This window comes from Necator americanus, chromosome III (genome assembly GCF_031761385.1).
Source record: "Necator americanus strain Aroian chromosome III, whole genome shotgun sequence".
NCBI classification, from domain to species: Eukaryota; Metazoa; Nematoda; class Chromadorea; order Rhabditida; family Ancylostomatidae; genus Necator; species Necator americanus.
In genome coordinates, this window is record NC_087373.1 from 23056830 (window position 1) to 23083948 (window position 27119).

At 43.2% G+C, this 27119-nt stretch overlaps 3 protein-coding genes across 6 annotated transcripts; 2 read left to right on the plus strand and 1 right to left on the minus strand.

Annotated features, from left to right (window-relative positions):
- Window positions 1-1318: 1318 nt before the first annotated feature.
- Window positions 1319-19410, plus strand: RB195_010579 (uncharacterized protein; the record flags this gene model as incomplete). 4 transcript variants are annotated; one of them, XM_064191657.1, is made up of 14 exons in its annotated part: window positions 1319-1702; window positions 6345-6373; window positions 6439-6508; window positions 15548-15633; window positions 16426-16561; window positions 16972-17106; window positions 17269-17361; window positions 17646-17771; window positions 17865-18044; window positions 18098-18256; window positions 18333-18453; window positions 18615-18742; window positions 18832-18972; window positions 19396-19410. In XM_064191657.1, the coding sequence occupies 14 exons, from the start codon at window positions 1319-1321 to the stop codon at window positions 19408-19410; spliced, it is 1803 nt and encodes a 600-aa protein (XP_064049237.1). The 4 variants fall into 4 exon arrangements, with proteins under 4 accessions (XP_064049237.1, XP_064049238.1, XP_064049239.1 ...); XM_064191656.1 differs by having other exon boundaries at window positions 17874-18044; XM_064191655.1 differs by lacking the exon at window positions 1319-1702 and adding an exon at window positions 5079-5153 and having other exon boundaries at window positions 17874-18044.
- A 911-nt stretch (window positions 19411-20321) lies between these two features.
- On the plus strand, window positions 20322-27062 carry RB195_010580 (uncharacterized protein; the record flags this gene model as incomplete). The annotated part of the gene is made up of 3 exons (XM_064191658.1): window positions 20322-20436; window positions 26681-26817; window positions 26946-27062. 3 exons carry the CDS (start codon window positions 20322-20324, stop codon window positions 27060-27062), a joined length of 369 nt encoding a protein of 122 aa, XP_064049241.1.
- Window positions 26835-27113, minus strand: RB195_010581 (uncharacterized protein; the record flags this gene model as incomplete). The annotated part of the gene is made up of 1 exon (XM_064191659.1): window positions 26835-27113. The coding sequence occupies one exon, from the start codon at window positions 27111-27113 to the stop codon at window positions 26835-26837; it is 279 nt and encodes a 92-aa protein (XP_064049242.1).
- Window positions 27114-27119: the final 6 nt, after the last annotated feature.

Consider the following 27119-nt stretch of genomic DNA (forward strand, 5'->3'; position numbering starts at 1 on the left):
ACTAATTCCAGTCGGAAGAAGACATCTTTTCGAGCGTGCCGGAAAACATCCATCACCTTTTTGATCAATAAGCTTTTGTTTCTGCATGATTTGTTTAACAACACGACCAAACTCGAGCATTTGACTCTGTTGATATGTCTGTCAACGGAGATAACTCTTAGATTTTCTTTCTTCTGTTCATTGGAGTAGAAGTACAGTACAACTGTGGTCGGGTCAAAACGACATGGAGCACGTTGCAGTTGCGTAAGCTATTGCACTCGAAGCGGCGCGTATGTGATATGATAGAGTGCGGTTGGAATCGAGGTGGGACCATACCGAAATACTGTGATGGGTAGTGCCGGCAAGGGTCCGTACACAATCCTAACCGCTACGCTCCACCGCGCCGTTGGTGTGCACCCTCTTACGCAACGGCGCTGTGCTTCATATCGTTTTTACTTTGTGTGTGTGTGTGTGTGGGCGTCTGCTCGGATAAATAAGGAGTCACTTAGTTCTATTTCAGGCTCTAGGGAGTACTAACTGCTGCAGTCTAAGCCAATGATTTGAACCACTTTAGACTGTTTAGAAACCTTGTACACAGCTCTTGAAAAACCAGTATCTGATACTGATAAAACACCATTCATTTCTGCAGAATACGTGTGACTCGCAAGCCTCACTTGTGCACTAAAAAATTTTGACGGTAGCAGCATTTATATGTGATGTTGAAACCAAATTTGCTTCCAAATTTTCCTGCTCACGTTTCCGTAGGCGGGTGGAGCGCAGTTGGGGTTTCGCTGTGTCTGCGCAATCGATCAAGGGTTCGAATTAATGATAACCAAGCATTTCATCCCTCCGGGGCCGATAAATTGGTACCAGATTTCTCTGGAAGGACTAAGACAGTGACTTGACAGATTGGCTACTTACGTAAATCACTGTATAGCATGCCTATAAACCTCAAACGATTCTGAATTGAAGTGAAAGTGGTGGTTTGCTACAAGCGGATGGAGGCCTGACACTTTATCTTTCTACTTTAACTTCTTTGGTATTTGCTTGCACTTTATCTGAATACTGCTGAGAATTTACTGGCCTTCTCTAACCTTGAAATACTAATAGCATTAGGTTGGTGCAAAGTTGGTTTCCGTTTCGATGTGTGTGTAAAAAAAAGCAATTTTTTACCCTAAATTATTTCGTCTCAAGGCAAACAACACATCTCGTCATCTCAACACATATCGTTTTGTAGGTTTTTTCTGCTCTTTCAAATACATATGTAGCCGTCGATCTACTTTTTTCAGCCGCCCTTTTCTAGAGCTCTGAAAAATCATGAACCGACGCGACTATCATCATGCTTTACGAATTTAAATTGGGACACTCTGCGGCAGAAGCCTGTCGTAACCTTAGCAGGACTTTTGGGTCAAACTGTCCTTGCGAAGGGACAGTGGAGCTCTGGCTTAAAAAATTCGCTTCTAACGATTTTGATCTCGAAGAAAAACCGGGTCGCGGACGCAGGTCGTCGCTTGATAATGAAGATCTGAAGAGAGCCGTGGAAGCAAATCCGGAGACTAACACACGGACATTAGCAGAAGACTTGGGCGTACATCATACTACAGTAGTTAGTCATTTGGCAGAAATGGGCAAGGTGAAGAAGAAGTCAAAGTGGGTGCCTCACAAGCTGACCGAAGAGCAGTGTCTGGCAGGTTACGGCACGGGTTCTATCCTTTTGATTTGGGTAAAAAATGAGCCCTTCCTTAGTCGTATTATAAATGTATATGAAAAGTGGGTTCTTCACGATAGTATGAAGCGTGGATTTGTGTAAGTAGATAAGCATGCTTTTCCAAATACTTTTCTTAAACACGATCTTCTCCCCAAAAAAAAGTCATGCTTACAGTTTGGTGGTGCTGTAAGAATTAAATCCAGAACAGCTTCGTAAAACCAAGCCAGACAATTACAGCATAGTTCTACTGCTGTGATTTAGAGTATATGTATGAAAAGTTGCAAAAATTGTGACTGGCAGTGGTGAATAGGCCCGATTCTGCTGCAAGACAACGCAAGGCCACATACCGCACAAATCTTGCTTAGATACTTAGATGGCCCGTCTTCACTGGACGTGCGGGCCTCAGCACCTCTTCCACTCGTTTCGTTCCCTCACCATTGTCATCGAAGATGTTCTCAAGCTTCATGAGTGACGTTGATGAGGTCCTTGAGCCGTATCCAGCTGAGCTCTCAGCTGGTCCATCCGTGCAGCGAACACGTCACCCCACCTCGTTGGCGGTCTCCCTCGGGGGGGGGGGTTTAGCGTCCCTTGCCTTCTTTTAGTCCATCTATCGTGGATTCTTCTCATGATGTGACCGGCCCATCTACGTTTTGCCTTCGATACATATTCCGCTGGGTCGCGAAGACGGGACATTCCTCTTAAGTCGGAGCTACGAAGACCGGCAAGGTGTTGCGTGCGCCGGTTAAACTTTAGGAGACATCTCTCGAAAAATTTCGTGAGAATAATTGTAGTGCAGCCTATATGCACTCACATAGTTCGCATCAATTAATGATTGTATAATCCACTGATTAACCATTAAGTAAATGAATAAATTCAAGTTATCGATGAAAAGGATAATTTGTGGGCGGGTCTGGTGTAGCGGTTAGAGTTCCGCTTTCTATACGATGGATCAGATTTTCGAATTCTCTCTAGTGCTCACCAAACCTTTCATCTCTCCGGAGTCGATAAATTGGTATCAGACCTGGGAGGATGAAAGCACTGACTTGACACATCGGCTAGCCACCGCAAGTCATTGTATAGGCTAGTTACACGTTCGGGAACCTCTAACGATTCTGAATTGAAGTGAACGTGGGGGCGCATTCCAAGCGGATTGATTAACGTCAGACATTTTACGCTTTTATTGATGGAAATCAAGGAACAATGGCAACTCCGAACTAGAGAAAGAAGACGCGGGCATTAAAGGCATCACCCCACGAATCTGGGGTGGCACGGGTTTTAGGTGGGTTATGCCTATACGGGTTCGTAGCTTGTGAGGAAGAGGGTGATTCCGTCCATTTCTTTCTAGTTGCCGTAAAAAGCGGCCCGGAAGATGCGGTGTGCACAAAGCTGGCGCACTCCAATAGAACTCGTTGTAGAAAATAGCGGCTCAGAAAGCTCGAAGCCACCTCTTCCGGGGCGTTTTTTTTTTACGGCGATTAGGAAAAAGTGAGCGGGATCCCACCCGTTTCTGCAATCTACGATCTCGTACAGTCTTGGACCATCGGAAATCCATATCACGTCAGATTCGAGGTGTGATGCCTTTAATTATGCCTCAATTACGTTACGCAGCTGTTGAGCTAAGTGTCAATCTTTACATTTCGGTAGAAATGGCCTGATTTATAGTGCAATATGGAGAAGCAGTTGCATCTAAAGTAGCGCGGAATTTCACCTCTCGCAGATGACTGCGATGATGATGGCACTGCAGTGCATTCGGTGCTTGGCCCGAGAATGAAGTTCATTAAGAAGTACCTTTCTAATGTAATTCCGCAGAAGTGCGGCGGAGCGCAACACCAATATTTTATCGGAGTGCAGTTTTCTCTGGAGCTGGCGCAATACACTGGACAGAAGCATTGGAGTACGTGTAATTAAGTAGACTGAAGAAGCACCCGAGAACAATCGAAATTAAGGGAGAGTAAAATTTTCGAGTTCTAGATGCATTTGAGGGACTACGTAAAGACTTCATAGAAACTATACTCGAGTCAAAACAATACTTGTGGTGAACTTCTTTGTGGTGCGGATGTCAGGTGAAGTATTCGTATATGGGATGGGAGACTATGGAGAGGGATGTGGTTCCGTCCATTTCTTCCTAATTGCCATTAAAAAAAACGGCCCGGAAGATGCGGCGCCGCACAGGGCTGGCGCTCTCCAATCGAACTCCTTGTAGAAAATAGAGCGCCGGAACGCTCGAAGCCGTTTCCTCCGGGCCGTTTTCTACGGCAATTAGGAAGGAATGAACGGAATCACCCTCCTCCCCATAATCTACAACGCCGTATACGAATACTCCACCGGAAATCCGTGCCACTCCAGATTCGTGGGGTGATGCCTTTAAGCGGTTGCGCTAATAGTGGAACTTTTGCCACCGCTAACTTAACCGCTTGAAGGAGCTTTGAACTCCAATCTGGCTGTGCAGCTCAGCGAGAGTTACACAGAACCATTTCGGATGCAACCGTTCATGCAATTCATCCTAACTTGTCGCTAACAAATGTAAGGCAATATTTTCAAATAAACATTAAACAACAAGCAAATTCCACTGCAGTTTTAGGCTTCCTGATCGGGCTGTGGTGATTGAATAGAGAAGTGCTCGCGTACTGACCGGGTTTACTAGCCGTATTCATTCGGCAGCTGAGGATTCAATAACACATTGATGACCGACTCTAGATCTCTATCCAGCTGAGATCGAACAAAGGATCATCTACATGTGCCATTGATTCGATACACAGGATCTGTTACAGCTAGCTGCAAAGAGCAGTCAGCTCAGATGTATAACTTTGAAAATTACTGCTCAAAACCGTGCATCTACTAAAGAAGTGTAGTCGAAATCTATTCTCGAATAACTCCCATTTTATAAAAAAAATCCTGAAACGAAATTGTGAAGTGCATTTCACGTTTGTTTACAGCAGTACAAGAACTTGAACCGCTGCTGATCTCGCTCTTTTTCTGAACGTGTTTTCAATTGAAAGCTTAGTCGTAATAAATATCGGGGCTCTGAAAGTAAGTTCAATAAAGAAACATTTAGAACAGGCGTTATGAAACGCGACAGTCCACATTGTCATCGTGTCTACTTCATTGAGTTTTCTGTCGTTCACGGTGTTATTCGATCATATTAGTTTCGTAGGTAACAAGGGCTAGATACAAGTTGTGCTTCTCATTTCTTTTTAGTTGGCTTGGATTCAGTGAGATTGAAATTACTGTAGTGAAAGAACTACAAAAATCTTCGCAGAGACGTATGCAGATATAACATGTATTTTTAAAAACCGTATAAAAGACACTTCCAAACAGCATTTCATGGACCAAAGCTTCTGCTATAAAAAAATTCGTTCGTCTCCGACTTTTCATAATGAGTTTTCGTCGAATGTCAATCTATTTCTGGACTAGATCTCCTTGCCCGGAGTACACCTACTATCAATTAAACCGTCTCTCTACTCAGGTTTGTATGGGACACCAAAATTGTTGAGTTATCAACAGTTTATTATCCTCCATCTGCTCCTGAAAACTGCTCGCTCACGTGACCCTCGGCAAAAAAATCAAAGAGCAATCAGTTAGTTTTTCGATGTTGATAAATGCTTTTGGACACCGCATTCGACTTTAATTCACAATCGTAAAGGGTAGTGAGTGTATGGAATCTAAACGACGACTTGTAGACACCAGCAAGTCAGTGTTTTTGTCCTCTTGAACACATCTCATATCAATCCGTTGACCCCGAAGAGATGAAAAACCTGGTAGTTACCGTACCATTGCTCGTGGTGACCTCTTACCACGTCCCTTTGGCGAGAAAGTATTGGGAATAATTTGTCATTTACTCATCTGCTTGGTGGCCTCAACAATTTTGGTTATGAGACTTGCTACTTGTTCCAGTCAGGTCCTTCTCTTGAACCTAGAACGGAGCCATTTTTGTTCGATTAGCAGCGGTTATAATGGTCAGCCACTTGATTAGTAATTACATAGTAATCGTAATAATTATAAATCTCGGATATCCGAACTGGATTCCCGTTGAAATTGCTTCTCGTTACAATACATAACTGTGGATATCGATCATGAACAAAGGCCAACCGTGACGCCCGCTCCTTCTGTTATCAATTGATGTAACTGTAAAAGCATTATGACATCATTTACCATAGATTTCTGGCCTTCTGCTCAGAATTGTTAGATTCTTCCCAAATATACTTTTGATTTTCTTCCATCTTTTTCTAATCTTCCATATCACAAGAAGAGATCCACCTTAAGAGCGGTTTCGAGCACTGACGTATTCGGATGAGTAAAAAGTAATGAGAACTTTTGACATCATGACTTATTTTTCCTTTTATACAATGAAATAATCCACCCTGTTAATGTTGTCCCTATGATTTTGTACCTTCTATTTTCTACTATTTCTATTCGGTTAAAAATAAACTTGGCGCTGTCGAATACATTCATATGTAAGCTGAACACTAAAGTGGTTTGTTCTTATAAACGTCTGTACTTTTAGTTGAAAATTTATTTTTGACTCCACTTAGTGAATTAGCGTGCTCGTGAAATTTCACATCACTCGGGGTTGTTGAACAACTCAGATTTAAATAGGATCCAGGAGAACTTACCTGACTTAAACCTAACTGGTGAGTTCGAAGAATAGTTTCTTTAGAAGAAACCAAAGAGGAGCAATAAAGTCAAGTGAGTGGTCATTAAGACGATCTTGAAATGCTCTACATACAATTTTTTCCTCTCATAATTTTTAGATACGTTGCGATGTTAGCTCTTCATCCAGTCTCAAACTTTCATGGACACTGCATCATACAACGAGATAAGGTGGGTGAATTGACTGCGAACGACGAAAAAGAAGTAATTTGTTCCATAGAATAAACTAGGATGAAGAGCCTGTTTTTACCTTGTCGACAACTTCTTTGTACCAAGAATGATTTGTGGCGAGAAACGTACCCTAAATGTTGAGTAATGTCAATGAAGATAAATAACAATTCAACTAACGTAGATTCCGGTCGAAGCGACTCAATTTATTAGGAAATTTGGCAGAAGGTTGCAGTTGCGGTGATAGCAACGAGGTTTCCAACCGCTCGTGGTTGAGCGACAGTATGAGCGCGTCACTTCAGCGCTCGTAGTCGAGTTACCTTCAGTGAGAAGGTGGAGTTAATCAAAGATCTCAGCAAGACTTGTAGATGTCTATTGCAACCCTCTATAAGCACGAAAGAGATGGGGAATTTTGACCAGTACACTTTCTTGACCTTACTTTCTTCTGTGCTGAGCAGTTAGCGTCCCTCTTTCTTCCGGATATCATCTGTGAAAGTAGTTCAAACAATTGGAAATATCCATCACGCGAACACAAACTCTAGTCGCTACATTCGATCGAATTAACCTACAGCCGCGGCCAAACGGCCGGATGTCTTCTGTCGGATAACCGCGACACGATTTCCACAGTACATAGAAGTGTGTAAACCAGTCAGGTAGATGAAAAGCGTGCGCTGCGGCAGATGCGCCACGGATACCTGCGAAAACATTTTCATGCTTTCGGGCCGGGCTTCCACTTCCATTTAACTGCGTGTACCGTTACTGTTAACATCTGATTGATTCTACGAAGACATGATGATGCTTCTCATATTAGTTTCGTGAATTTACGTTTCGCTTAAGTCACGGCCATTAATAGTCGGTTCCATGAGGATCTTTTTGAGAATATCACTTTGGAAACGTTTCACAAACTTTCACTTGCATCAGATAACTTTTAGGGGATAAAAAGAGGGAAAAAAATCAAATCAGGCTAGCCAGATTGAGCAGGCTGATGTGCGGGAGAGACATTTCAACACACTTGCAGCATTTTTCTATAAGAGATAAGTCTTCATCATGAATCCATCATCACATGTGTAAATGATGCACAAAAAAAAAACAAAGTTTACATCTAAAGGATTACCGCCAGCTTCCTCAGATCTTAGGATTTGGAACATTATTCTGGGGTGTTTCGCCGCGGATGACTTCTTGAGAATATCATCACTTTCGTTTCATTTCACACGGAGAACTCCCATGAACAAAACCAAGTATGCAAAGAGAAAATTTGTATTTGCTTAGTCTTCCATCGAGTTAGACCTCGGAGAGACCTTGAAGTCTGTACTAAGACTACTACATCCGTCATATAAGTGATAACTAACGTATAATAATTTGCAACTGCTGAAACTAAAAGGAACCAAATGGTTTCCAGGTATGCTCGAATACATATTCGAGACATTCAAGATGTTCAAACCCGTCGAATTATTCGAGAATTCTAGAAATCTCTAATCTTCTGTATTCCACCTGAGGTGGTTATCAGAAGCAGACGATCCATCTTATAAAAGAAACAGTAAGAGTCCAGTCTTCTGTAGTGCTAGGCCGCCTTGTGTTGGAGCCTGTATTAAGATTATCACGGTAACTTGAGCGGTCGCATGTAGGTTTTTTTTTAAGTTCGCCCTTGTCTATTCACGGGATTTATTAATTCTAAACAAGAGCTAGAATTCCGCATGAAAGTGATAGCAACTGACCTTCTTCTAAAGGAGGATAAGTCCCAGCGTTTGAACGAAATATGAGCGGTAACACATCGGATAGTGCGTTACCAAGAACGCATTTCTTCCAGTAAAATCATTATCTGTATCCTGTTCGGACGAATTAAGCGCTTTCGAGAGCACATTACCAGCGAAAACTCAGGAAACTTCTGCATGTTGCAGAGCGTTCTCACTAGAATGGTTCCAGAGACTGGAAAGAGGGCATGACTGAACATGGCTGAAGCCCTCTCCGAACTCAGGATGATAGCCGGTAGGTCAACTGGTTTTCCGATTTTTACTGTCGGAAAAAGAATCCTCCTGAGCTTGAAGGAGAAACTTAGTACTTACTAGGTTCATATGCCTATAGTCGGGTCAAAACGACATGAAGCACGGACAGTTGCGCAAGCGGCTGCGCGCGAAGCGAAGCGGTGGAGCGTAGCTGTTGGGATCGTGTAAAGATCCTCGCTACTGCCACTTACCTCTGCAGTTCGCCACGGTCCCACCTCGATTCCAACCGCTGTCTCCACCACACTGCTTCCGAGCGCGGCCGCATACGCAACGGTCCGCGTTTCATGTCGTTTTGACCCAACTATAGGAATGTTCGTGCACATTGCCCCTGGAGGGCGCACATAAGCGGCGCCAGTGAAGGATCGCCATTGGCGGTAGAGCGCACATCGACAATACATGCCGACATCTGATATCGCACGAATTTTTTTTTCCATTTTATTCATTCAGTCAGGCTTTTACATTTGCTCATTACTTTTCTTGAACCTAAGCACAATGATATTATCGAAAAGTCGTGCTAAAGTCGTACTCATTGTGGTGGTACTCGTTTATTCGTAGCCATTTTGGGAATTCCTCTCATTTTCTTCCGCCAATTGTGCACCAGTACATAAGATTTGAATATCAGAATACGAACGACATCATCTTCTGTAATAAATCGCCTTGTAAGTAAAGACAACTTGACCGTACCTAATCAGGGAAGCGTGTGTCAGATGCTAGTCCTCTAAAACAGCCACTCACTAGCGCTTCACCATTGATCCAAGAATACCCTAGGACGAGGAACACAGAAGCGATTAGCAGATCTCCTTCGCCTGGGCTTGGTCATCTAGATATAGTCGGGTCAAGACGACGTGAAGCATTGGGAGTTGCATAGGTGCCTGCGCTCGAAGCGGTGCGCTGGAGACAGCGTTTGGAATCGAGGTGAGACTATGGCGAACTGCGGAGATGGCGGTAGATCCTTACACGATCCCAACCGCTTCGAATGCAGCCGCTTACGCAACTGTCCGTGCTTCATGTCGTTTTGACCGAACTGTATTTGACTGTTCACAGAAAACAGTTCCGGTGTATGCAAGAAGGAAATAATTGCAAAGTTTTCATTTTCCCAGTAATTCAGATCCAAGCCATTTGGGACCAAGCGATTATGTGGTCCACATGATTCCCATGTAATCACAGAGCTAACAGGCTTGCGCTGCCAGATTTTTACGAACACCTGGTGAGAGGGTTTTTCTAGTTCTTCTACAACGGTTCTTCTAATTTCATCATATAAACGGATGGTGGCGAGTGTGCCGCAGCGCTTACAAGTCAAGCAACGTCGGTACGGCTGAAGGTTCGAAAGCGCCAAAGGCCAACTGGGCTTTTCATCCCAGTAGGGTCGATCAGTTGGTATATAGCAGACTTGTCTAGGAGGATAAAAGAACTGACTTGGTACGTGCCTCCGCACGTTGTTTTATAGACGGACTCGCATTCATAAAATTAACGCGATTCCGAACGAATAAGAACGCTTCGGTGCAACCCAAACGGATTGATCCAACAAAATGTGCTTTTGTCGTTCAGGCGGACGGTTCAGGCTAAGCGCTGAGATCAAACGCAGTTCCTTACCATAGTGGTGCTATATTTTCCTAGGCTTCAATTTGACATTAGTTTTTCCGCTATTCTTGGAACTGGTCAAAGGCCTGCCGTGATGCTCCAAATCGTAACTGTCCGAAAGAGATCTAATTTCATCCATTAACATTGTAGCTGTGGTATCCTCACTATACGGTATGCTCAATTATACTTCTATTTATTCTTCTGTTCTATTTCCTCCTTCTTTTTCTTCTGTGCGCTCTGTTACTATATTCAAAATCTTTGGTGACGATCTTGACCTCAATGTTAAAGATTTAATGAACATAATATGATTTAGTGCGAATACTATTGCCTTTGAAAGAGAAACGCTAGCTGAGTAGACAACGTTGCAGCCCCAAAACTGGCCTGCAGCTAAATGAGATAAGTGCCGAGGAACAGAGTTTGAAGTCCACCTCCTCTGCAGCGCAAACGTTGTAAAATCAACGGCATTTAAGCATCGATCTCATCTGGCTAAGATGAACTATGGATAGCCCCTGCCGAAGCCTGCCCATCCGTTCGTGCCCTACGTGCTCCCGTACTCGAACAACCCGGCGACGTGACCGGTGGATGGGGCCGGGCTTGGCGCGCTGCCAGACTGGCAGCGCCGACCGCCTGACCTCGTCGGCGACCGTCTGGCATCGCCGCGATAAGCACACACGCTAGCACGTCCTCGCGTCTGCGCACTCGACCGCGATCCAGTCTCTAGCCCGCCGTCGTCGTCAGCGCGCACACATTCGTCACGCTCTCTTCCAGACGTTGTTTTCTTTCGCGGTCGCTTTTTGGTCTTCCTGGCTAGTGCTCACGAGTGTTGCTGGCGCGTTGCCAGTGGGCCCTTTCCTCTGTTGTGCTGCACTTCGTTGCTGTTGTTTTTCTGGCCGTTTGCCAAATCGACGTGGGCAAGACGCTTTACCTTGCGCAGATTCAGAAACGAACGTTGTTGTTTGCGCCGTCGGAGCCCCACTGCTCCTACAACGTCTCCTTACTTTGCCGCCTCACCGCGTCCTGGTTGTCCTGCGCGAGCTCGCCGAAGACCCGCGTCCCTCGACGTGAACGCCGTCCTATTCCCGGTCGTGCACACCTGCGAACAACAGCAGCAGCAGCGGCGGAGCGGCTTGTGAAATCGATTGATTGGCCGCGTCGTTAATCATCCCGTTCCGGCGCATTGGCCTAAAAAACGGTAAGCAGTTGTTGCACGGGCTTGTCGTGACTCGTCCCGACCTCCTTCTGTGCACATTAGTCCTGGAACTTTCGGCTCTTGCTCTTGTTCGGTTATCCCGCGTTACTTCCGCCACTCCTTGCAACGCTTCCGTTTTGTTCTTGTTTCTCTCATTTTATAGTGACATTAGCTACTTATCATTAAGTTGATCTTTAAGTCGTGGTTAGCTGAGCGGGTCAACCGCTGAGAACCTTGATTAGATTGTTCGGTTACCAAAGCAATGTCTTGCACACCTCTCCACGTTCTCTGTAGATGTAGCCATGCGATGTTCTTCTTGCTTGCTTTCCTTCCTATAGTTGCTTATTTTCCACCAAATCTTTTCATTCGATCAGAATGTCGATTGCATGTGTGTGTGTGTTCTGCTGGGGAATGTGGGAGCCGTCATTGTTTCAAAAAAAAAAAAAAAACAGCTATGCGAGGCATCTTTGCAACCTTGTCTTTTTTTCTTGATAGCTCCCTGTTTGTGTAAGTTCATTAGATTTAGTTTAGAGAAGGTCCTATTCAATTCTTTCTTTTGGTGCCTACGTTCGGAAGCAGTAAAAAGGTGTATTAAAACTAGATATAAAGATCGTTTTATGTAGGAAATATGCACATGCACATTATCGAAGTAGCTAAACTGTGCTTTTTGTTATAAGAAGCACAGGAATTTCCAAGGTTTGGTTCTTTTTGGTTGTAGATGAGGTTAAGGTTTTGCAGGCAAGAATCAGAGGAAAGAGTTTATTTTACGAACCAACTCTTTGCACCCATGTATTGATTAAGAGGTAGCACATAAAGTGATTTGATTATTCGTGGAGGTGTAGAGAGTTTTTGTCGAGAAATTTTGCCACCAATCTACTTTATGTAGTTCCATTTCTACTACGTCAAAGGATTCGCTGCCGTTCTTGTAACTGCATTCTGAATCCTGCCTATCAGTCAAAAAAAAAAAATAACACCGAAAATTTCCCTGAACGCTGTCTTTAAGCTGGATTGGAACGAGCGAAATGACGAGAAGCAAATGTTAGGATAAGCATACTGCTCCAATCCTGCCCCACCTTGGATAAAATCAAGAAAAATCAATGAACATCATCAAAAATCAGAAACCTAAGATATCGTACTGGATTGATCCCTTCCAAACAATATATTGCTTTAGAATTTCCCACTCTCCATACAAATAATGTTTTTCACACATGTACAGCTCCTGCAGACGTTTTCAAAAGTTGCAACTAGTACCTGTGATGTTTAAATGAACAAAAAAGAAGAAAAAGTCTGCTACTTCGTAGCCATAGCTTGGCTTATTCACAGAATTGTCTCATAAAATTCCTGGCTTTGCAAGCCAGTCTGCTTTCCTTAGAGGTGCTTGGATTATTAGTGTACTTTTGCGTTTGCGGTTTGACATACGCTTATCAGCATTTGTGCGCCGTTGTGGACTTGGGTGGTCCTTGCAACCTGCTATCGCGTTGTGTCAGTGATGACCTCAAGTTCTGAAGTAACCGTCCCAGTACAGCATGCTGTTGAGCAACAAACAGTGGATCTTGTCTGGTGATGGCTGCGACGGTATTGTTTGTTGTTGACAGCCAGTGCCCGTCAGACGGTTTGAGAGCCAAAGCATGTGCACAACACGTGTTGTGTGTTGGTTTGTACCAGCCGCAGTTCGGTGTTTGAGCGTTGCCGCCAAATCTTCCCATGGTTGTCGGGTTTCCCTATCGATCCAACGACTTCTGAGGATTTTTCGAACCGATTATTGTAAATGTTAGTCCTGATGATCTTTATTCATCTTATGGCTACACTCGAGCACTGCATCATTTTTCGTTCCACAAGTGTCCTGGCTCCGATCCAGTTCACTTCTGTCCCTCCGAAGACACTTTTCGCAGTCATTGCAGATGCGTGACCTCATCGCTCCGCTGCGATTTTCACAGAGTTTGTTGCTACAAAAACTCCGTATACTGATCGTCCTCCATTAACAACAGCTGATTCCTTCGTGATTGTGTCCATCCTCTAGATCCACATTTTCAATTCTAGATAAGTTTGCTACATGCTGGGTTACATTTTATGCCTCTCTGTTCCCTTTAAAGTTATTGTAGCTCTCCTGTTCGTTGTAGTCGTATTTCCTTCAGTGTATGCGAAAGATTTCATCATTTTCGTTGATGACTCATCCCACCTAAGTACGTCAGCTTGACTCAGGTTGCTTCTGCCTCTACTTTGTGAAAAGTTATTTGCACCCTGAGTAACCACAGATTCGATCTGGTATCTCACTTGTTTATTTGCCTACTGCACTGTAAAGCACGCCACAGAATCGACAATAGTTAAGACAAACTTGAACATGGGAGTGACAGTTATGCAGGCAAAACAGTGGAGTAAGCGAAATCTGCGGCAGTAAGTAAAATTAATAAAATAAGTATGGCACTTAGCATCTGCTTAGGTATTAGTGTACCTTTAAAAGATGCTATACTAAAATGAAAGACACCTCTTGTTATTATCATATTGTGTTTTGTAACGTCGGACGTTATGGGATAGCTATTTATTATAATACTATTATAGCTACGTCAGCCAGAAATATGTCATCTTCTTGTATTTGACTCGTAAGAACATGTAACATGAAAAGTAATTGACATGTTGAATGTATACGTGCATTGTCCACTTGAGGCATGTTCATAGTTGAAGGAAACAGAACTTAAGGCTAAGTATGTCACAGTGCATTTTACGCAAGAGCGGAGCAGTCGGTTAGAGGTTCGCTGTAGGCACACGGTCGATGGTTCGAAACCGCCCTACTGCCAACCAAGCTCTTCATCCCGCCGAGGTCGATAAACTTGTACTAGACTTGCTCAGGAGGATAAGAACACTGACTTGATCATTGGTTGACCCCCGCTACTCATTGTATAGACCAACACGGGCTCTAAAACCCTGACGACTACGAATTGCAGTGAAAACGCGTTTACGCATCCGTAGCGGATTGATGCGCCAGCGACTTTGTCCTTTTTATTTCACATCAAGGTTAGTTATACTTCCGTGATTGGCACATGCCTAGCACTTAAAATTCTCCAAAGGAAATAAAGTGGTCAAACGAGCCAGTTAAAATTCAACATTATTCTCAAAGAGAATGATGTTTATGGTTAGTGCAAAGAAAGAAACGCTAAGAGGAGAAACAGAATGTATGCGAAGATGCTTCGGGTAAAGTGCTTGGTGGGGGCACTCAACCGCGCTCTTATTTCTGGAAATATTTCCGCTCTTTACTCGATGCTTCTCTTTAAAGATCTTAGAGGAGTTGTGGCATGTCGTAACATAGATCCGTTGATGGTTTTGCTTGTTCGTGTTGTATGTTCTTCATAGAATTTCTAAGTAATAGATGTAGATATGATAATGCGTCTAAAAATTCCACTTTTTTACTGCTCTAGTAAGTGGTAGTTGATGAAATCCAGTTGCTAAAAAGCAAATGTCTGCCAACATAGAGAATTATTTGTCTATGATTGGTAATTTTTGTATGTTGGTGCAAAGTTGAACATCTGCTGAACATTCCATAACGAACTTGGCCCACAGATCTTGTCGGACGTTCCTAACGTTCGTGAGTCGCTGATCATGTTTGGTCGGCGACCTCTTGTCACTTCCTATTTCGAACAAACGCGCGATCTTTTTCATTTCGCGATATTTGCCGCGCTCGGCGACTTTTCGGTTATTGAGGGCATTCTTTTCGTCGTACGGCAAAAAGTCCATTGGCCCATATACTGCTTTTTGCTTCGCTCCACTACTTTTGAAAGAGTAGCGCTAGTTCCTATTGATTGACGCCCAGCGTTCGCATACGCGGTTGATCCTTGTATTTTCTTACTGATGTACTGTGGAAATTCCAGTGTTGTTTGAATCTCTTTAAGGTCATTAATTCATTTCTGGATCTATTCGAGAGCGCATTTCTGTTTTACTCACACTTTGAGAAACCGAGGTTGTGGTGACTGTGTAGTAGGATCTATATGTTTGAAGTGACCTTTTTATGCATATTAAAAAAAGGACAGCCGTTTATGTATACTTTCATATATTGTGATATTGCGTAATAGTACGGTTGAAATTGAGACGGTATGTCAATGTGGATCCGTGTATTGTAGACAATCAAGTTGCTCATCGTATCGTATCGTAATTGTAATGGCTCTTATCCCTTCACAGGACTCAGAATTTCTATTCCAATGTGGTTGTAGGAAATTTGAGCTGCCGTAAACGACAGAGAATTTTAAAGTTCACCTATGTGAAGGTACTGAATTTCAGAGTTCTTTTTCGGAAGTTCAGCGCAAGAGGTTATTGCCAACGCATCTTGCCTCCTCAGTCCCACAAGATCCTCCCGCTCCTCTCAGGTGAGACACCCCTCTGTCGTTGTTTTTTCCTAATTCGCGGTGTGTTCCGGTGCCCCTCTCTTGCTGATTACTCTCTTTCTCTGCGCTCCTTGGATCACGCGCCTCAGCACCGACAACCTACTGACCCGCTGTTTGTGGCTTGTTTCGCCTGTTTTGCATTAAATTTGGCTGAGTGCCAAGTAAAGTAGTTGTCGTGTCTTTATCTCTAGATTCTATTGTGAAGATTCGGAGATAGGTGGCACAGTTTTGGTGTGATAAACTATGTTTGTTTCAACACAGCAAAACGATGGTTGCTATATTTAATGGGAAGCCTGTAGGAGGATTTGCATTTGATAGTTCAGATAATTATTCTACAGATGCGATTTTGAAGTAAACTTTTCTCACTACTTTTTGTGTAGTCTAATATTATTTTCGCAAATGCACATGCTTTGATATATAGGAGATTATGATATTGTATACTAAGATATTATACTACATGTTGTTTTATATTCAGTTATATATATATATTATATATATATATATATATATATATATATATATATATATATATATATATATATATACAAACCCAGATGTTTACTATTGATAAACAATTAAACTGCATTTATAATACATTCGTTTCTTGTCTTCAGAGATCCTCTCTTGCTTTCAAATTATTAATCATTGCATACATTTCTTTAAATGAAACAGTAACACGCAGTGGAAGTATCGAATATTTAAGCTACTTATATTATTCTTCTTGAAATAGGGCACACTTTTTCTCCTAACACATTTTAAACTGAATCATTTCAGTTGGGGTTGTGAAGGCTTGGCGTCACGAGCTATGTCCCCGGGTCAAAACCCGCAACAACAGTACGGAAATAACAGTTACAGTACAATGGCGCAGAACGGACAAGCACCTCCAAACAGAAACCCTTTCCAACAGTATGTGAGTGCCTTTTGTCCAGTTTTTTTGAAACAGTTTCTCTAAAAACACTGGCTGTGATGGCCTGATGAACTACAGTTTTTGTAAGGCTTGAATCACATGTTAAACAGTTGCAGAATTACAATGATGTCTTTCGTTCTATTAAAATGTTCCCTAGTTGACTTCCTTTTGTATATTTTTTTGGTGCACCGTTCGTGTAAAGCCTAAAAGCTGAGTGCAAATGGGATTTAATTTTCTGGCATATAAAGACAGAAGATTGATCCTTCTGGAGAAAGTATATACGCTATTTTCGAATAGTTCAGCACGAAGATGGCAAACTAGATCAGAAGAAGTTGCCACATAAAGCCAATGTTCAGTATCTCACTGTGCTTTTCCTTAATCGCTACTGTGTTTTCGCAGCACGTTACGTTTAGAGCTCTGGTCGACCATCAGCGGGCAACAACAATATGTTCGGTTGTGGAATGCGAATGGGAGTGGACACGCGAACGCCGTACGGACCGCCACCAAGAGACGACACCCCCCTACAGGATGGAACACCGTTAAGTTCGGTTAGTGGACAGTGATTTAGTGACGTTGTAAGAAAGTACTGTTGATTTGTTCTCATACTCAAAAGAGTAGAGGAATATTCTCTCGCGCTTCACTGTAGATATTCTTTTTTCTTGTACTCAAGTAGCGATCGAAATCATAAGAATAATACAAACGTGTTTTAGACCAACCTATATATACGCGGCCTTAGCCCGAGCACGACCGATGAAGATCTCAGAAAGATGTGTCAGCAGTATGGAACAATTACTTCAACGAAGGTGAGCATATCTTGCTTCTAAGCGAGCGTTAATGCGTTGGACATAATTGTTGACTGCTCACATCCAGAATTAGTTCAGCTTCTTAGTTAATTGACTTTTCCTGGCATTTCTCTCCTTGCTAATGAAATGTAGCTACAAAGTTCTAGAAAATAATTAATTAGTGAAGATCGAGTCATAGATTTTGAGTAATGTAGTTAGTGTGGTACGTGGTTGAAGAATATAGGTTGTTGAAAGACGTTCAAATTTCCAGTGCTTTGCGTTCTTCTGATTTACAAAATTAACAGGCTATCATGGACAAAGCATTGAACCAATGCAAAGGATATGGTTTTGTGGACTTCGAAAGTCGTGAAGCTGCTGCACGTGCAGTTGAGATGTTGACGAAGAACGGAATCCAGGCACAAATGGCAAAAGTAAGACAAAACTTATCAGATTGCTGTGACACCTCAATTGTTTCTCTTTGTTTTTAGTGATTTGTTTTCTTTTGATCTCTTCTTACTTTTAAGCAGCTTCAGCAACAAGAACAAGACCCGACTAACCTCTACATTGCTAATCTGCCGCCGAACTTCAACGAACAGATGCTGGAGAGTGCTCTAAGTCCTTATGGAATGGTTATATCTACTCGAATATTACGAAATGCGGATGGAAACTCTCGAGGTGTAGGATTTGCTAGAATGGACTCGAAGGTATGATTGGTGATAGGTGTATTCTGTGTCAGGTTCATTTTTTTTTATTGCAGGAGAAGTGTGAGGAGATTATAGCCGCATTAAATGGGAAATTGATAGAAGGCATGGATCCAAATGCTACGCCGCTGCTAGTGAAACAAGCTGATACAGGAAGGAAAAATACGCGCAAGAGAAGTGATATGGGATTCGAGCTGGGGATGTATCCAAGCCAGGTAGCGCTGTCGTTTCTGCTACACTCGTGTGCTCTGAGTGGAATAGTGCAGGCATCTCAGATAAAATATGTTTTAGCCATTCACTATGACTGCTCCTCATGACTACATGAGAAATATGGGAGGGATGCCACAGATGTATCCGGCTCCATATGTGAATTACAGCATGGGTTACCCCCAACAGGTTCCCGGTTATTCACGTAAGTGATGTACATCTGTTCATATCATAGATCTTCTAGAATTTGCTTCTCAGACGGCGACTAAGGTCTCGAGAGAGTTATATTTCAATAAAGGTCCTTCAGTGCGTAGATCTGTTTCTCAGATCTACGCTGTCGTACGTAGTCGGATGATTTTATTATAGCTTATGACGTCAATGCAATGACAAGTCAGATGGGTGGGATGCAAATTGGGGGAGGAGCACCTCCATCCGCTCAGGATAACGGTGGTTTGTACATGCTGCCGCAGCAGGGATATTACGTCAACAGAAAGGTTAGTTTTCATGCTATCGCAAAAGTTTGTCTTCTCATTCACTACTATTTGTTGGATGATTTAATCGGATAGAGCCCAATTTTATTCAGCAATATAGTGGTGCCGGACAGTATGACGTCATGCAAGGACCTTCTGGGAACGGAAACGCTCAGATGGGTGCCATGGGGCATGGCGGACAGTACGCACAGCCCGGGGATGAAGACCCATACAGAAAGATGAATGGCGGCCAGGTAGAGGGTTTTCAGTTGAGCTGCTGCATTGATCTTTACTCACTTTATCTTCGTTTTTCTCTTAGCGTGATTAGTGCACCATGAACAAAACAAATGATACACACCATTACGCATAACATTAACATTTCATGCAAACAATCAGATTTGATATATATGGTTCCTTCGTTAGTAGGTCAGTTCATCTGTCATTTTGACGCCATTGTGGAGTCCCACTTCTTTATTGAAACACTTTGAAGTAAAAGAATTTCTCATTGATAGACGTCCTGCTCCTAGTAATTGTGCAGTGTCATATGGAGTCAAGCGTTTCTTATTAGTAAGTAATCTTGCTTTTTACCTTTCCCGACATTTTTGTCATCCTGTTTCCAGAGTGTTCTTTGCGATTGTAGATGTAGATAGGGTAGATGTGTACACTTTGAATTCCAGGGTCAGCTTCAGTGAAGAGTTCTCTGGTCAGCATGCATTCTCGTCCGATGGTCTCGCTGATGTATTCTCATCTAGGAATTGATGAAATTGATTGTCAGCATTGTCCGTGTTGTGGTCGACCTTCGAGTAGAGACTTGAATCAGCTCATATTTACTCATGTTGATAGCAGTCTTGTGCTAGAGCTTTTTCGCTCACTGCATCGTTGTGTTTGTGTCCATATGTACGTGCTGCGCCACCTTCATTCATTTTCTTCCATATGTTGATATTTAACCGATTTCATGTCTATACTAACTAGTTGAAACTTCGCACATTTCTTGAGCACGATTCTCTTATCCTCGTTCCTCAACTGGTATAGGGCCCAGCTCATACAGAATACCGTCGTGACTTAACTCTGTATTTGGCGTCACACTTCGTCGACACGTTGGCAGTGTCATCATTCTGTATAGATTGTTGTTCCATACTTCTACTCACCATTTGTTTGTTGAAAAACCATCCATCTCATACATAGTTCGTTGCGTTACTCATTTTGTGTGTTCTTTTCGTACATTTCCAGCACCTCATTTCCTCACAGTTTATGAGGACATGCGTTCGGGTCATGTCGACATGTCATGGCACATCTGATGACCCCGACGTCATATTGGCGCACATTATTCGTTTGTTCTCTTCGATATTGTTTGAAACCACGTTTTAGCTCTCAATTTGCACAACACGATACGCTGTTTTTGACTTTTTTTTTAATATTCTCCTTTTTTGCGGAGCAAATGTACACTTCCCTTGCCTCGTTGTGCCTTGGCTCTTATTGTTTCGCTACGTTTATCCCTGACATTAATAAGTTTTGATTTATGGGAGAGTGTTTACGACTGTTTATTGTCTCTACGTTTCATATGTAGTATGCCCGTCATGATATACTGAGAGAGTTCCCTGAAATGTTTTCATATGTTGTAAATAAAAAAAAGAATAAAGGTTCAGTGGAAGCTGGTTGCGCACTGCAATGCATGTATTCGTATAAAAAGAGTTTCAGCAGGAATATGAATATGAAATGTGAGTAGGCGGAGATCTTTGGAAGAGGTTTGGAAGGTCTTACTGGATACATCAAGGAATTCAATTTCACTCGCTTTTTGGCTGCAGTGAGCACCAAACTGTTTGAGTTCAACTTGCTCAATATGCTAGTTTAGTATAATCAGTTCATGCTAAAACCAAAAAAAATTGTCTCCGAAATATGTGTGAACCCCTATCGAGTTGCAACGGTTTTCCAAATCTGTCTCCTGATTGAATCAGTCATTTGGAAAAATACACATAGAAGTTGCGCCGCTCACAGTCAGGTTCGCTGTGCGGTTATGATCCTCAGAAACAATATCGTTGACCTATTTGAGGTAGGTTAATCGCCATACAGATCCTTCGGGACTACAACATTTAACATCTTTAGGGCGTTCTCTAAAAACTGTTCTGTTTGTTATAAACATATTGTCTGATGTTTGTTCGCACACCGCGAAGAACCTTCGTATTTTGAAACATACAGTACCTCCCGTTGTCTTGCCACGAAGATTATAGGCATTTAATTTACAAAAAATAGATGTATTTCTTATTACTTGACAAGCTGAAGATATACGTGGTTCCGGAGGTATTTGAAAAAAGAAATCTCTCGATCGTGATCGAAGCATTGATTAAACATGCACTTTAGTTCCGTATATTCCCACAGAGGCAATCCAATCGAAAAACTATATGCGTGGTGAGAAACGCCGCATCGCGCTGCTCTCCTTCTGTCTACAGTCTTTTCCTTTAGCTATCTGCAATGTTTTGCATGTTCGCAAACCCTGAAGAGCTGATGTTTCAAAGAAATTCTACATCGATTTTACACCGGCAGCGGTCGTATTCCCGCTGAGGAAAATGTGCGCAACCAAAAGCCTCTCTGCAGTGTACATTCTGTCAGGGATCGTACATTTAGGCCTATGAGGAACGCTTTAGGTGACACACTGGAAACTCATCTGATACCTCTCTCGTACATTTTCAGAAATGCGATCGCCCCTTAATCTCGCAATTATGTTTCTAGAAGCTATGCGAAACAGCGCAGGAAGGCTCAAGATAAGTAAGGAAATGAATTGTAGCCAGGCAAAGGCTGACCGGCAGATGCAAACTTGCTACCACGATTTTTTTTTTGCTGCGAGCAGCGATGCGTGATGCGGGAAAGCTTGTGTCGAATCAGTGAAAGAGTTGTAGCCGGCGACAAATTTGTTCAATCGGGAAGCTGAAATGATGGTATGATAGAACAAAGGAGGAACATGTGGCAAACTGAGAAAAGTGCAAGTTGCGGCAAACTCGTCGCTTTCAGCTGATGGAGTAAATTCGGGTCTGACCACACTTGTTTTAAAGACATCACTCCACGAATCTGAGGTGGTGCAGGTTTCAGGTGGAGTATTCGTAAACGGGATGGGAGACTAGAAAAAACGGCGCGGAAGATACGGCTTCGAGCATTCCGGCGTGCTATTTACTACAACGAATTCGATCAGAGCGCGCCAGCCTTGTGCGGCGCCGCATCTTCCGGGCAGTTTTTTACAGCAATTGGGAAGAAATGGACGGAATCACCCCCCTCTCCATAGTCTCCCATCCCGTATACGAATACTCCACCTGAAATCTGCACCACCTCAGATTCGTGGGGTGATGCCTTTAATTTCTTTCTACATTCGTTGCAGAAGCTATATGGCATCTACATCGTATTACGTCTACCCCTCAATCATATCATGGGAGAACGCCAAAGCATAGACACCGTATTAACAACAGTCGTTAGTAGTTAACAACAACAGCCCACTACAGTCTCCATATGTGGTATAGTCGGGTCAAAACGACGTGAAGCCGCGAAAGCGGGAGCTAGCAAGGGTCTCACTGCCGGATTTGAGTGCTGCCTCTGGACTGCACTATGTTTCAGGTCGTTCAGACCACACTATAAGCAAGTAAGTACAAAATTCATGCAAATCTTGGAGAAAACTCGGAAGATTGTCGCCTTTTTTTCAACCCATGTATCTTGACCAAACAATTGATATAAGTTGAGGACGATAGTTGGCAAACTTCAAATTAATACTTGTTATACCTCTCAATCTCAAACCAAAAAACTAGCAGCGGAGGATCATAGTGTAAGCGCACTGTACACTGAAGGAAAATTTACCTTCCATTTTTTCAGGACTTTTAAAGGATCTGTCTTCTTTTCACAAAAATTATACTATTCTCTCGAACATGTGTGGATAGGTAGGCCACCATGGTCTCAGGGTGGTCATCGGGAGGTACTCTGGTATCTGGTAGTTTCTGTTCGTCTTATTTCATCTGTAGTAGTTTTTAGGCAGCTGATATTTAGCGGTCATCAGGTCACATTAAATTATTATGAAGCCAGGTTGACGACTGCAGGCTTCTATCCCCACTCCGTGTTGCCTAACCGATTGCTGCACCACTTTCTTTTTTCACATTAGTTTTCGCCGCCAGCGATGTGTCGTCCCGACCCGACCGTTGTTCTACCGACCGAAGACATGTCAGGGACATGAGTTTGGTTGCAGAAGTCACGTTCGCATTCCTCTGGGTGAGTGGGGCGCAATAATTGTCCGAAAAATCTGCGGCGAGGACTGAGATTCGTTCACCGTTCGCACGGGCAGTTGAGGATTTGCACTCACTAACACACTCATATCCCCAAAAATTCTTCAATCAAAATATTTAAACCGGCAGCGTTTGCGGGATTTCCATTACTGAGCTCTTCATGTAAGAGGTAGAGTTTGAGGTGCTTTGCTAAGGACGCAGCGGAAATAGAAGAAGGAACACTGTACAAAGTCAGAAATCAGACTGCAAGAAGAACTCAAGAACAGCTGTTTATCCTACGGAGCAACTCTTTGCGCCGATGGAAATGAAACGCAAAGTGGTGCAGATATCCTATTAAAGCAGTTGCTGTGGCTCTGATTCTCTATGGTCATTTCACTTTTTTCTTCACTTCTTTATGTCACCGGTGCAAGGAGTTGCGCCGCCGGATGGAATGACACTTCTCGTTTCTTTTTGTCTGGTTTCAAAGATCTATGCGCCTTGTTACTTTCTAAATCTCCCGTCCCTACAAGGGAGGGACATTTATGAAGCGTGTGGAAGATTATAGATTAGCCCAGCTACGAACGAACCAAGTGCATCCCCAGCTATGTTTTTACGACGTGCAATATTCTCTGCTTCTCCAGAGATAAGAGAATATCTTTTCTTTCTCTCTGTAAAGTTTCATGACTGGAACCCCTGTTCTTTCGCTTCGGTCATCAAGTTAAAGGTTAATTCCATTCTCGAAAGACAATTTTTATAAGTAAGCCAGCAATCTAAACCTTAAAAAACACAGTGAATCCTGGAAAAAAAGCTCTATGAGATAATGTAAACCGCAAATGGTGGACAGCAGAAGTTGAAAAGTGCCTCTAGCGTTTTGATTTAGAAGATTTATTATGGTAGGTTTTGCTACCCGCCAATTCCACTGTGATTTCTTCATCAGCTGCTCAAGAGTTCCGAGAAGATATTAATAATTTATATGTTATCCAAGGTAGCCTGCAACAGATCCGCACATGAGCGTAGTGATCACCCTTGCTGATCGCACGCATTCATTCGACTCATTGACTATCTGGACAGACGCTGCCAACGTTTCGCCACTGCTCGCCACGGCATCACTAGCTTCCAAACTGTCAATTTCCAAGTGTGGCCAGCAAACTTTGAGCAAAATCGACCGCGAACTAAATTCATGGCAAAGACTATATTTGACTCCCACAACATATAGTCGAGTCAAAACGACATGAAGCACGGTGCATTTACGTAAGCGCTCGAAACGGCGCGGTGGAGCAGTTGGAACCGAGTTGGAACCATCGCAAACTGCAGCGATGGGTGGTGTCAGCAGAGGTCCCAGTACGCTACCGCCTCGAGAGAAGCCGCGTACGAAATTGCATCGTGCTTCATGTCGTTTTGACCCTACTATACATCAGTCTCTACAACGAGCATCGTTCACGGCAGATGCGAGCGGAATTGGAACTTCTAAATGAGATGGTCTAAAGGGAAGGCATTAACCACTAATTTTTTTTTAGAAAGCAAAATTGGACTCAACGCGAATCGTTTATTCGGATCAAAATGATCAGAATCTTACGCAGTTGCGAGGGCGGATACGTTTGCCTTGCTTGCTTCTAGAGATTGCAAAGATGAGTAAAGTCTCACCTTGATCGCAGCCTGCTTTCAACGGGGCTTCAGATAGCCGATTGTAACACGAAGTTGGATATAGCGAAAATGAGAGAATACAGGAACGTTCGACCCGAAAAACTTCGACATGAAACGATATTGTTTGACTTCTGATGAGTTGTATACGAGGTTGCTAACTGATTTAATTGGCCGACGTTTCAGCAAATCGCCTTCTTTAGAACCAGAAATGGGTTGTTCGATGTCCAATTCAAAAGATCAAATCTTTCCACAGATAAGCAGACGGAATTCTAACCCCATTTTTTGATCACCGAAGTAGCGACTGAACTAAATGCTCACCTTAGATTGGAGGAGCTCTGTGTGGACCATCTATTGAACAGTCACGAAGAAGAGTGATTCGGAGGTCTCTTTCAGGTCGGATTCAACCGAGGTGATGCGCGAGTTTCCGCGCAATCGAGAGACATTCTTTCTTGCGATTCATCTTGTCCTTTTTTTTGCGTGAATCCAAAATACTTCCAGCTATTTTCGAGCAAGATTTTAACGTTGCCTTCAAAATTGGGTTCGTCATTTTATTCATTACCAGCATTACGTCCGGCTAAAGCCGGACTTCAGGCTTTTTTTGCTTTTCGCTTCGCTCGCCTTCATCGACCAATGAGAAATAACAGTAGCGACATTTTTGTAAAATAAGAATTGCTTTTTTCTATCAACTCTTCCTTCAAATTTTTTCACCCGAAAATTTAAGCATAGATGAAAGATTTTCCCTAAACGCTCAATTCTATATTTGGAGAATATGTTTCTCTCTAACCTCCACAATTTGGAAACATCATTTGAAGTAGTTCGGGTTTTCTCCGTTCTCAGCTATTAGCAAAGAATGATGTGCTAACATGAAGACTTGAATATCACTATCGTAGTGATAAAAATAACGTTCTGCGTCAGATCGCGTAAACTGTTGGCTACTATGTATTGCATTTAAGCAGCCGTTCGTACGTGCGTTTCCTTTTTTTTGAAGAAAAGATGTTAGCGGCATCAAGAGATATGCTGGGAAGTCGATATCCGAAGAAACCGAAGAAACGCATTCTACCGCGCACCAATCCGACGCAGTGGAACCCATTTTCCCCACTCTATGGCTTCCCTGGCACCATTCCGACCCCGAGCCAGATAGCTGCAAAGTGGGGTGGGATCCATCCCACGAACGAATTCGACGCGGTAGGACCCGTCTCACTCAATTTTACCGCGTTGGGACGCCAGCGCACCAAACCGACGCCATAGTATTCTTCTCCAACTCTTTTTGGGATTTCTTGACTGAGACACACACGTGACAGAATAAGCTCTTTATTATACAGAATGATAGTTTGCAAATTTGGAAGTATACATTCACATAAAAGTTTATTTACCATCACTAGCATATGAGAGAAACTAGCTTGCCTTATCAAAGACAACAGACATTTCTGTATGTCTTTGGACAATGGTGATGAGGTATAGTGCTCACCAGGGTGCAGGGCGATAGTTCGGCATCTCACCGTTGCAGAGTGCTGCATCATTACGGAGTATTTTCGTGACATACAGAAAAACACGCACACATACACACACGGACTAAGCGCGTTATTATATGGCATGATATGCTTCAAGGTGCTTCACTGCACCTTGAATGCATATCACCTTGATCACCTTGACTCCCGTTGATCTTCGAACTGGTCGAGCGGGCGCTACTAATTCTTCCATTTGTTCTGATCGCGTGTCGGAGTAGTCCGGTGGTTCCTCCACTCGCGTGGGACACGTAGAGCATCGTAATTTTCTTTGAAGGAATTCGTGAAGAAATCTGACCATCGGGTCGGCGGTCTTCCTGCAGTGCGCTTAATATCGCGAGGAACCCAGTCGCTCACGACTCTGGTCCAACGGTTGTCGTTAAAGCGCATTACGTGTCCGGCCCACCTTATTTTACTTTCCTTGGCAAACGTGGCGGCGTCTCTACTCTTCGATCTCTGACGTAGGAGAGAACTTTGAATCCCGTCCCTCACTTGCGTGAAACGGGATACTCCTAGCATCACTCTCTCAATTGCGCGTTCAATGACGTTCACGTTCTTCCTGCTTACGAAATGCCTAGGTTTCCGAAGCATAGGTCAAAGCAGGAAGTACGGTGGTGTTGAAGAGGGGAGCATGGAGCCGGGTGTTCCTGGTCTTTTTCACTACATCCTCGATGCTCTTGTACGCTCCCCAAGCCGCTCGTCTCCTCCTGCCCAGGTCGGGGGAAATCATGTTCAATCCCCGACCCAGATAAACGTAGTGGAGCATTCGGATATGTTCGTTCCGTTGAGCGTGAATGGGGCATCCGAGACCCATCCGTTCCGCATGAACATCGTCTTTTGTAGATTCAGCTGAAGACCGATGCACCCACATGTTTCGTCGAATTCGGTCAGCATTCGTTCCGTTTGGCTGATGCTAGGTGTTATCAGTACGATGTCATCAGCAGAGCGCAAATGGTGTAGCTGCCGACCATCAACCTTCAATCCCATGTCGTCCCATCCCAACTTTCGCATTGCGTT